The following is a 12,146-nucleotide window of genomic DNA, read 5'->3' as shown; positions in this document are numbered from 1 at the left end:
TTTAACTGTGGATCTATCAAGCATGTTTGTTGGGCCTGCAAAATGGAATGTAACAAGGCTGTAGGGCTTCTAAAATCAGAGGGCATACAGAACTCATGGTATTGGTCTGACTCAGCCTTTGTCTAACTTGGAGCAAACAAAAGGATGTTCAAGAGCCTATCTCTCTCTCTCTCTCTCTTTCTGTCAAGTGGCAAATCCATCCTTTCCTCCCTAATTGTCTGTGTGTGTGTGTGTGTGTGTGTGTGTGTATATCTCTCTTTCTCTGTCTTTCCCCTTCTCCCTCCGTTCCCTTCTCTCCCTATCTCTTCTGCTCTGACACCAATTTAAATGGAATTTCCTGCTCTTGTTGTATGATTGGTGAGATAATTGTTCATTTTCTCAGGGAGCATCAAGACCAGCACCCGAGGCTGTTCCCAATAGGCTGAGTCCAGTAGCCGGATATTTCTTCTTCCCTCTGATCAGGAACTATGACAGGTAATATATCTCAGTCTGTGAAGCTTTGCAAGAATTTGCCTCTCCTTTGATTAATCATGGAAACCCCAAATTGACCAGCCTTTCCAAAATCAGTTTGTTGCAGCCTCCACAAAAGGACAATAATAAGTTTAATACCTCAAGTATTTGAAACAAATGACATCTGCAAGTATTCTATGCCAAACTACAAAAGTGGCGTCAATCTGCCATTCTTGTGGCACAGCAGTAGTGTTCCCTACCTTTTGGACCAGGATGTCCATGTTCAAGTCTCACCTCCTCCAGAGGTGCATCAAAACATCTCTGAAAAGCAGCAGTTCCAGACAGCAGGCTGGAGGGGGTCATAATTCCTGACTGGCTTTCCCTTTTCCATGGCTACCTTCGTGCTTGGATGTCCTTGTAAAAGGAGCATGTGCTATCCATTAATAGTCTAAATATCTTTAGAGAGAGGTGGGCACTATAGGGGTGGAGTGCCTTATCTCCCCTTCCTCACCTTTGGTGATATTATGCAGGCCATTCTGCTATAAGACAACAGTTGCGTTACTGTGTAAACACGTGCTATACTAAATTGTTGTACCCATTCACCAGAAAGGTCACACTGTTCAACCATCGTTCACAATTCATCAATCCTGTTACAGCCAATTTGTGTTGATAAAATGTGCGTTATACCAAAGCGACCTGTACTCCCCCTGAGGAGCTTTGCAAGTAAATTGATAATAATTTGAAACACTGGTGATTTAGTGGTGAAAGATGTAGGAGAGAAAACAAGTAACGAGGGTGATGCAATAAAAAACAGTTCAGCTGTGTCTGGAAATATTTCTGGATATCAAAAAAAAATCAAGTGAAAGAGCGAGAAGCCTGAATGGAAGTAGGTTCCAAGGAAGAAAATTGCAGATTATGAGGTTGAGGAGAGGAGTCTCTGACCACCCTGATTGGTCAGTGCTCCAGCCCCAGGAGCAAGCCAAGCTCCTTGTGAACCCAAATGGCAGTTGTAGACTTATTACAGGTCAAGGTAATTATTCCATAGTGAGGGCCTGCAACTTTGGGCTTGACTCAGTACTTGCGGCGCAAGAAAGCCTCTTCGTCTGAAATTTTTAAGTTTCGCTATGGTCCCCAAGCTACGTAGATAATTTTTTTAGTTCCAATTCACTCTGTACCACTGCTTTATTCCTGCCATTGCATTGACTGCTGTTCTACTCACTAGAATACACTGACCACTGTGTTATTCATTCCAGGCCACAGACACCATTTGATTTCCTAGCTGAAGAACCTTTGATTATGGGACGTTTAATTCACACATTGGCGATTATAATGTACTTTTCAGTGAATGCCCTGGTGAGTAATGGACCTGGGAATGCTGGTGGACCACAAAGAACAAGTGTTCGCAATCATTCATTGGGAACCTTAAAGCATAATTTTGGACTGTTTCTGATGCAGGATTAATAAGACAGTGTCCAGCCATTCAAACAGAAACACAGGTGCTTTGAGTATTAATGTTGAGAGGTATCATTGGAGAGTGAGCTGTGAGAGAGTAATCAGTGATTTTCTCCTCCCCTAGGTTGCCATTCACATGGGGAAAGCTCTGCTGGATTTCATCTGGGCTGTTCGATATCACACAGATGCGTAAGTAACTTCTTTGGTGTTAGCCCTATATGTCCTACCTGTGCTTTTACTGTTGATTCTTTGTCATTACTGCCATCTCTCTTCAGTTACACTTTGTGATTTTTTTTTTCACACTTGGCTTGTCTCAAGTCCATGTTGTCTTCTGTCTCGCATCACTGTTCATTTGTGGGCGGCACGGTGGCACAGTGGTTAGCACTGCTGCCTCACAGCGCCTGAGACCCGGGTTCAATTCCCGACTCAGGCGACTGACTGTGTGGAGTTTGCACGTTCTCCCCGTGTCTGCGTGGGTTTCCTCCGGGTGCTCCGGTTTCCTCCCACAGTCCAAAGATGTGCGGGTCAGGTGAATTGGCCATGCTAAATTGCCCATAGTATTAGGTAGGGGTAAATGTAGGGGTATGGGTGAGTTGCGCTTCGGCGGGTCGGTGTGAATTTGTTGGGCCGAAGGGCCTGTTTCCACACTGTAAGTCTAATCTAAGTAATCATATGTTGAATTCAGACGTACTGTTACACTGGATGACCACTTAGAGTCATAGGGATTACAACACGGAAACAGATTCTTCGGTCCAACTCGTCCACGCTGATTAGATATCCTAACTTAATCTAGTCCCATTTGCCCCCACTTCGCCCAGATCCCTCTAAACTCTTCCTATTCATATAGCCATCCAGATACCTTATAAGTGTTGTAATTGTGCCAACCTCCACCACTTCCTCTGGCAGCTCATTCAATACATGGACCACCCTCTGTGTGAAAAGGTTGCCCCTTATGACCCTAAATCTATGCCCTCTAGTTCTGGACTCCCAGGGAAAAGATCATGTTTATTTACCTTATCCATGCCCCTCATGATTTTATAAACCTCTAGAAGGTTACCACTCAGCCTCTTACACAAGAGGGAAAACAGCCCCGGCTTATTCAGCCTCTCCCTGTAGCTCAAATCCTCCAACCTTGGCAACATCCTTGTAAATCTTTTCTGAACCCTTTCAAGTTTCCTAACATGCTTCTAATAGGACAGAGACCAGACTTGGCCTTACCAATGTCCTGTACAGTTACAACATGACCTCCCAACTCCTGTACTCCATGCTATGACCAATAAAGGAAAGCATACCAAATGCCGCCTTCTCTATCCTATCTACCTGTAATTCCACTTTCAAGGAAATATGAACTTGCACTCCAAGGTCTCTTTATTCAGCAATGCTCCTCAGGAACTTTCCATTAAGTGTATAAGTCCTGCCCTGATTTGCCTTTCCAAAATGCAGCACCTGACATTTATCTAAATTAAACTCCATCTGCCGCTCATTGGCCTATCTGATCAAGATCCCGTTGTAATCTGAGGTAACTTTCTTTGCTAGGAGAAAGTGAGGACTGCAGATGCTGGGGATCAGAGCTTAAAAATGTGTTGCTGGAAAAGCACAGCAGGTCAGGCAGCATCAAAGGAGAAGGAGAATCGACGTTTTGGGCATAAGCCCTTCTTCAGGAATGAGGAGGGTGTGCCAAGCAAGCTAAGATAAAAGATAGGGAGGAGGGTCTTGGGGGAGGGGCATTGGGAATGCGATAGGTGGAAGGAGGTTAAGGTGAGGGTGGATAGGCCGGAGAGGGGGTGGGGGCGGAGAGGTCGGGAAGAAGATTGCAGGTCAAGAAGACGGTGCTGAGTCTGAGGGTTGGGACTGAGAAAAGGTGGGGGGAGGGGAAATGAGGAAGCTGGAGAAATCTGTATTCATCCCTTGTGGTTGGAGGGTTCCTAGGTGGAAGATGAGTCGCTCTTCCTCCAGGCGTCGTGTTGCCATGGTCTGGTGATGGAGGAGGCCAAGGACCTGCATGTCTTGGGGGAGTTGAAGTGTTGAGCCATGGGGTAGTTGGGTTGGTTTGTGTGGGTGTCCCAGAGGTGTTCTCTGAAACGTTCTGCAAGTAGGCGGCATGTCTCCCCAACGTATAGGAGGCCACATCGGGTGCAGCGGATGCAGCAAATGATGTGTGTGGAGGTGCAGGTGAATTTCTGATGGATATTGAAGGATCTGTTGGGGCCTTGGAGGGAAGTGAGGGGGGAGGTGTGCGTGCAAGTTTTGCATTTTTTGCGGTTGCAGGGGAAGTTGTCAGGAGTGGAGGTTGGGTTGGTGGGGAGTGTGGATCTGACAAGGGAGTCGCGGAGGGAGTGGTCTTTCAAGAATGCTGATGGCGGGGGGAGGGAAATATATCCCTGGTGGTGGTCCGTTTGGAGGTGGCAGAAATGACGACGGACGATCCGATGTATCTGGAGGTTGGTGGGATGGTAGGTGAGGACTAGTGGGGTTCTGTCCTGGTGGCGATTGGAGAGGTGGGGCTCAAGGCGGAGGAGCGGGAACTGGAGGAGATGCGGTGGAGAGCATCGTCAACCACATCTGAGGGGAAATTGCGGTCTTTGAAGAAGGAGGCCATATGAGTTATTCGGTATTGGAATTGGTCCTAAAGGGAGCAGATGCGGCGAAGGCGAAGGAATTGGAAATATGGGATGGCGTTTTTACAGGGGGCAGGGTGGGAAGAGGTGTAATCTAGGTAGCTTTTGGAGTCAGTCGGTTTATAGTATATGTCTGTGTTGAGTCGGTCGTCCAAGATAGAGATGGACAGGTCTAGGAAGGGGAGGGAGAAGTCTGAGACAGTCCAGGTAAATTTGAAGTCGGGGTGGAAGATGTTAGTAAAGTGGATGAAATGTTCAACCTCCTTGTTGGAGCACGAGGTAGCACCGATACAGTCATCAATGTACAATCATCAGGAGTGAGGACCAGTCCACAAACCTGACTGCCTCGGCCAACCCATTGTCTCAGCATGCTCCTGCCCCACCGAACTCATTTCTGCATACCTTGACACAGTCCTATCCCCCTTAGTCCAAGAACTCCCCACCTACGTTTGGGACACCACCCACGCCCTCCACCTCCTCCATGATTTTCACTTCACTGGCCCCCAACACCTTATCTTCACCATGGACATCCAGTCCCTATACACCTCCATCCCCCATCACGAAGGCCTCAAAGTCCTCCGCTTCTTCCTTCCCCACCAAACCAACTTTCCACTGACACTCTCCTTCGACTGACTGAACTGGTCCTCACTCTTAACAACTTCTCCTTCCAATCCTCCCACTTCCTCCAAATCAAAGGAGTAGCCATGGGCACCTGCATGGGCTCTGGCTATACCTGCCTCTTCGTTGGATATGTGGAACAGTCCATCTTCCGCAGCTACACTGGCACCACCCCCCACCTTTTCCTCCGCTACATTGATGACTGTATCGGCGCTACCTCGTGCTCCAACAAGGAGGTTGAACAGTTCATCCACTTTACTAACACCTTTCACCCCGACCTCAAATTTACCTGGACTGTCTCAGACTCCTCCCTCCTCTTCCTAGACCTCTCCATCTCTATCTCGGACGACCAACTCAACACGGACGTATACTATAAACCGACTGACTCCCACAGCTACCTAGATTACACCTCTTCCCACCCTGCCCCTGTAAAAGCGCCATCCCATATTCCCAATTCCTTCGCCTTCGCCGCATCTGCTCTCAGGAGGGCCAGTTCCAACACCGCACAGCCCAGATGGCCTCCTTCTTCAAAGACCGCAATTTCCCCTCTGACGTGGTTGACGATGCTCTCCACTGCATCTCCTCCACTTCCCGCTCCTCCGCCCTTGAACCCTGCCCCTCCAATCGCCCCCAGGACAGAACCCCAATAGTCCTCACCTACCACCCCACCAACCTCCAGATACATCGGATCATCCTTCATCATTTCCGCCACCTCCAAACGGAGCCCACCACCAAAGATATATTTCCCTCCCCACCCCTATCAGCGTTCCGGAAAGGCTACTCCCTCAGTGACTCCCTCGTCAGGTCCACACCCCCCCCACCAACCCAACCTCCACTCCTGACAACTTCCCCTGCAACCGCAAAAAATGCAAAACTTGCACCCACACCTCCCCCCTCACTTCCCTCCAAGGCCCCAACGGATCCTTCAATATCCATCAGAAATTCACCTGCACCTCCACACACATCATTTGCTGCATCCGCTGCACTCGATGTGGCCTCCTATACATTGGGGAGACAGGCCGCCTACTTGTGGAACGTTTCAGAGAACACCTCTGGGACACCCGCACCAACCAACCCAAACATCCGGTGGCTGAACACTTTAACTCCCCCTCCCACTCCGCCAAGGACATGCAGGTCCTTGGCCTCCCCCATCACCAGACCATGGCAACACGACGCCTGGAGGAAGAGCGACTCCTCTTCCGCCTAGGAACCCTCCAACCACAAGGGATGAATGCAGATTTCTCCAGCTTCCTCATTTCCCCTCCCCCCACCTTTTCTCAGTCCCAACCCTCAGACTCAGCACCATCTTCTTGACCTGCAATCTTCTTCCCGACCTCTCCGCCCCCACCCCCTCTTCGGCCTATCATCCTCACCTTAACTTCCTTCCACCTATCGCATTCCCAATGCCCCTCCCCCAAGACCCTCCTCCCTATCTTTTATCTTAGCCTGCTTGTCACACCCTCCTCATTCTCCTTCTCCTTTGATGCTGCTTGACCTGCTGCGCTTTTCCAGCATCACATTTTTAAACTTTCTTTGCTGTCCACTACACCTTCAATTTTGGTGTCATCTGCAAACTTACTAACAACACCATCTATGTTCATATCCAAATCTTTTATATAAATGACAAAAAGCAGTGGACCCAGCACCGATCCTTGTGGCACACGAATCCTGTGCCACACCATTGATCACAAGCCTTCACTCTGAAAGGCAACCCTCCACCACCACCCCCTGACTTCTACATTTGAGCCAGTTCTGTATCCAAGTGGCTCATTCTCCTTGTATTCCATGTGATCTTACCTTGCTAATCACTCGACCATGAGGAACCTTTTTGAACACTTTACTTAAGTCCATATAGATCATGTCCACTGCTCTGCCCTCATCAATCCTCATTGTTACTTCAAAAAACTCAGTCAACTTAGTGACACATGATTTCCCATGCATAAAACCATGACAACTATCCTTAATCACTCCTTGCCTTTCCAAATACGTGTACATCCTGTGCCTCAGGATTCCCTCCAACAACTTGCCCACCACTGACGTCAGGTTCATTGGTCTATAATCCCCTGGCCTGTCCTTACCAACTTTCTTAAATAATGGCACCACGTTAGCCAACCTCCAGTCTTCCAGCACCTCACCCGTGACTTATCGATGATACGAATATCTCAACATGAGTCCCAGTAATCACTTCCCCAGCCTCCCACAGAGTTCTAGAGTATACCTGATCAGGTCCTGGAGATTTATTTACCTTTATGCATTTTAAGACATCCAGCACTTCCTCCTCTAATTTGGACATTTTTCAAGATGTCACCATCTATTTCCCCACATTCTATATCTTTCATGTTCTTCTCCACAGTAAATACTGATGCAAAATACTTGTTTAGTATCTCCCCATCTCCTGCAGTTCCACACATATGCTGCCTTGCTGATCTTTTGAGGGGCCCTGTTCTCTCCCTAGTTACCCTTTTGTCCTTGATGTATTTATAGTATCCCTTTAGATTCTCCTTAACCCTATTTGCCAAAGCTATCTCATGTCCCCTTTTCGCCCTCCTGATTTCTCTCTTAAGTATACTCCTACTGCATCTATACTGTTCTAAGGATTCACTTGATCTCTGCTGTCTATACCTGACATATGCTAGCTTTTTTTCTTGACCAAAACCTTAATTTCTTTAGTCATCCAGCATTCCCTACACCTACCAGCCTTGCCTTTCACCCTAACAGGAATATACTGTCTCTGGACTCACATTATCTTATTTTTGAACGTTTCCCATTTTCCATCCATCCCTGTACCTGTTAACATCTGCCCCCAATCAGCTTTTGAAAGCTCTTGTCTAATACCGTCAAAATTTGCCTTCCTCCAATTTAGAACTTCAAGGATGTTGCCAGAGTTGGTGGATTTGAGCTCTAGGGAGAGGCTGAACAGACTGGGGCTGTTTTCCATGGAGCGTCTGAGGCTGAGGGATGACCTTATAGAGGTTTAAAAAATCATGAGGGGCATGGATAGGATAAATAGGCAAAGTCTTTACCCTGGGGTTGGGGAGTTCAGAACTAGAGGGCATAGGTTTAGTGTGAGAGGGGAAAGATATAAAAGAGACCTAAGGGGCAACGTTTTCACGCAGAGGATGGTACGGATATGGAATGAGTTGCCAGAGGAAGTGGTGGAGGCTGGTACAATTGCACTATTTAAGAGGCATTTGGATGGGTATATGAATAGGAAGGATTTGGAGGGATATCGGCCGGGTGCTGGCAGGTGGTATTAGATTGAGTTGGGATATCTGGTCGGCATGGAGGGGTTGGACCAAAGGGTCCCTTTCCATGCTGTACATCTCTATGACTTTCTATATTCTCCCTTCAGAATCTCATCCTTTTCTCTTCCTATGTGGTTAGTTCCAATGTGTACAACAACCTCCTGCTAGTCCCTCTCCCCTTTGAGAATATTCTAATCATCTCTGAGATAGACTTGATCCTGGTACCAAGTAGGCAACACATTATTTTGATTTTTTGCTGCCGGCCACAGAAATGTATATCTGTGCCTCTGACTAGAGAGTCCCTAAATAGAATTGATCACTTGCAACCTGATGTACCTCTCATTAAATTAGAGCCAGTTACGATACCAGAAACTTGGCTGTTCGTGCTACATTTCCCTGAGAATCCATCACCCCCTACATTTTCCAAAACAAATCTTTTTGGAGATGGGAATAGCCACAGGAGACTCCTGTACTACCTCCCTCTCCTACCTTTCCTGCGGATAACTTGTTTACCTGGTTGTATCTGTGGTTTTTCTCTCTCCCTATAACTGCCATCTATCACACCCCTTAGCTCCTGTAAATTCCTCATTACTTCTAACTGCCTCTCCAACTGATCCATGCGATTGATTCGCAACCAAAGACACTTTCTGCAAGCAAAGTCATCAGTAACATGGAAACTCTCCCTAAATTCCCACATCTAACAGGAAGAGCACATCACTCTAATAAAGGCCACCTTTGCTTCTTCACATTCTACAGACCCAGAAAGTAGCACCATCTTATTGCTCTAAAAAACTGCCTCCATACTAACTTAGAATCTGTGTTTTATATTTTGAAAGTTTAATCAAGAGACCATTCTCCACAAAACGTGTAATCAGAAAAGAACCCACTCTACTCACTATTGTAGATTTACAGCAAGGTTACATTTAAAAAGCTATGCACTTATCTGTTCCTGTGCTGTGAGCTCTCCCACACAGGTTCTTCCAAGATCAGCTGTTTGTTCATTTTTCCTACATGCACTCTGATATCCAGAGATACCTGAACTCAAAATAGCAAGGCAGAAACTATGCAGATTCATCGCTGTGTCAGATAGCAGAGTAGGTTTCTTTCACTGACCATGTAGTTTCTGCCTTTGTCTGTCTTCCTCCTTTTTGAAGTGCTGTTGTTTGAGAAAATTCCACAACAATGCAACAGCTTAGAAAACATTTGCTGTTTTTGGAATTCAAGGAAATTACCTCCAACACCTAAAATGCATCAAAAAAGGAACAGCTATTACAGCCACAATTTTCTCATCCTCCACCTTGGGTTACCTTTCTCCAGTGATCATTTGCAGGTTGTCTAGTCAGGACAGTCATTTGGCTAATGATACTCACTGATGGAACCTAGCAATTTTGAGATCAAGGGTGCATGATCGAAGTGGAGATCCAGGCAATAATGGTGTCAAGGAGTGGGATGGGAAAGGACAGACATTCCTGCTTCCATAAATGGTATCTGATGTCTTGCTCATATCTTCTTGAGCCTGTATCTCTCCAGCCCATGTATATTCAGAGCTGAGAGTATTTTGAACAGCGTTTGGTTGGAAGACTACTGTTTTAGTGTGTGGACTGCATCAGTTGGGCTATTGTAGCATTGGCAGTTCCTCATAGATGAGGTTGACTGTCTTCCACTGTCAGGCCGTAGGTGGCTGTGCAGACCTATATGGCTACCACAGGCTCTATTACACTTGGGACAGGCAGTGGTTATGGGAAGGAGTGGGTGGGGCATTGTAACATTGCCCTGCTGGGTTTGTGCTATAAGACCTCTGGTTAGAGCCCAGTATTGGGGAGGATAGTTAACCAACTCTGAGGTCTCTATTGTTAATCTCTTAGGTACGTGCGGCAGGGCACACTGTTTGCTGTCTCCTCTGTGTTATTGAGTGTTCCCAACAACATCCTCCTGACTGAAGTTCCAGATGAACTCCTAGAAATTAGATGCTGGCTTGCAGGTGAGTCATAGAGATGTTCAGCATAGAAACAGACCCTTCGATCCAACTCATTCATGCCAACCAGATATCCTAAATTAATCTAGTCTTCTATAAAGTTCCAAATTCCACCCGGGTAATGCAGCAAGTCCAATATTAACACTCCTCCTCAAGGACATGGGCCGTTCCTAGGCTAAATTCTCTGGATGTATATGAGCTGAGTTTTCTCATCAGTGTCCTAAATACACAGAATGCAGGAGACATTCCACAAGTTGAACAGCATTTGTGGGAGGGAGGAACAGATTTTGAGTCCACTATGACTCCTCTTCAGAACTCTGTGTCCTCAACCTGGACCTCAGCTGCTGCCAAGTAATGAGACAGAGGTCAGTTTATGAATTAACATTGAAACATTCAAACTCCACTTTTACATGAAGCATTAGAGAGGCATTGGTCCTTCAAACTATGCACACATTCTGCAGCTGGTAAAATGTGGCCTAGAGGGTAGCATTCACAGTCAGAAGGTTACAGTCTGCCAACAGACAATTGATCACAAAATACACTTCACTAATGAGGGAGCATTGAATTGTCAAAGCGTTAGCAGTGAGGGAGCACTGCACTTTTTTTAATGCAACTTTAATCCAATGATCTATTTGTAATAGACATGCAGTATATTTCCAAAATCATGTTTTAAAGAATAGAATTCTCTTAAGTTGGGGAGATTCTAAACACACCTCTCTGCAGGTACAAAGGCCGACTGTTTGGGATTGGGTCTTGATTCCCCTTTGGTGGAGGATCCAACAACAGTGGTATAGAAGTGTAGAAAGTATAATGAGCGATATCAGTGCTACACCAGAGATGTGCAATGAAATGAGCTTTGGCTGGAATAATTGGAATTCCCCTGTCTGCCATACCCCATTGAAAGCCCAACGTACTTCTGGATTGTGAGGTATGATCTGAGTCCTGAATGCTGTAGTGCCCGACTTCCAGTGTTGCAAATTTACCGAATGATGTTACTTTCTTTCCAGATGTTGCTGAGAATGATGCAGATGAAGGTTGCCGCAGGTCAGCCCTGCAGAGCTTGCTTTTAATGGAAAACTTCAAGAAGAAACTTGGTGTTTTCACAGAATAATCTTAAAACTCAGGCTCGAGGTCCATCAAATTAACATTTCTTGAAACTGTATCAGGTCACTGTAAGCTGGAGTATGAGACACTGCTGAATGGAAAGCACTCCGTGAGTCTGGCCTTGAACAGAACATATACCTACAAATTGCAGGGTTTGTGTAAGAGTCAGAAGGAGAAAATACCAATAACTCAGTGTCCTTAGAGAGTGACCTCAGTGAGAAATCTGAACCAAGAACATTTTGTCTTCCTTGTTCGTTGGTAGTTACAGAATTATTGACTTGAAGGGCTCAGTGGAATGTTAATCAAGACAGTCAAGGTCTGCAGTCTTATATGTTGGGAAATTGTTACTTTTCTGACCTGGAGATGCATTCATCTGTAATCATTGAGTCTGAGAACACATATTTATTTGTTTTGCAAGAAGGTGCCCATTTTCACTGGTGCACATCTCTCTCTCGCTCTCTCTCTCGCTCTCTCTCTCGGCAGTTCCTGATTCTGATGACCGCATCTGTACTTCAGGGAGGAACTGAGCAACAAGGAATGAGAAAACTGTCTAAACCTACCCTAAACCAAGAGACAACAACTTAAATCCTAGCACAACTAATGCAACACCACGTTGACCTGTGAATTGCAGAGTTAAAATTCACACAACACCAGGTTACAGTCCAACAGGTTTAATTGAAAGCA

The 12,146-nt window shown here is 46.1% G+C and overlaps 1 protein-coding gene across 2 annotated transcripts in view; it reads left to right on the top strand.

The window, feature by feature from the left end:
- Positions 1–12,146, top strand: part of telo2 (TEL2, telomere maintenance 2, homolog (S. cerevisiae)) — a 30,159-nt gene extending 18,013 nt beyond the window's left edge. For both annotated transcript variants that reach the window (XM_060840665.1, XM_060840666.1), the window contains 5 exons: positions 383–474; positions 1,704–1,803; positions 2,027–2,091; positions 10,249–10,364; positions 11,366–12,146. In XM_060840665.1, coding sequence (XP_060696648.1) covers positions 383–474; positions 1,704–1,803; positions 2,027–2,091; positions 10,249–10,364; positions 11,366–11,469 — 477 coding nt within the window. In that variant the 3' untranslated portion in view covers positions 11,470–12,146. The remainder of the gene's footprint in view (positions 1–382; positions 475–1,703; positions 1,804–2,026; positions 2,092–10,248; positions 10,365–11,365) is intronic.

The sequence above is a fragment of the Hemiscyllium ocellatum genome, chromosome 20 (genome assembly GCF_020745735.1).
Source record: "Hemiscyllium ocellatum isolate sHemOce1 chromosome 20, sHemOce1.pat.X.cur, whole genome shotgun sequence".
Classification (NCBI taxonomy): Eukaryota; Metazoa; Chordata; class Chondrichthyes; order Orectolobiformes; family Hemiscylliidae; genus Hemiscyllium; species Hemiscyllium ocellatum.
Note: the sequence above shows the minus strand (reverse complement) of the source record. Positions and strands in the feature narration are given on the sequence as shown.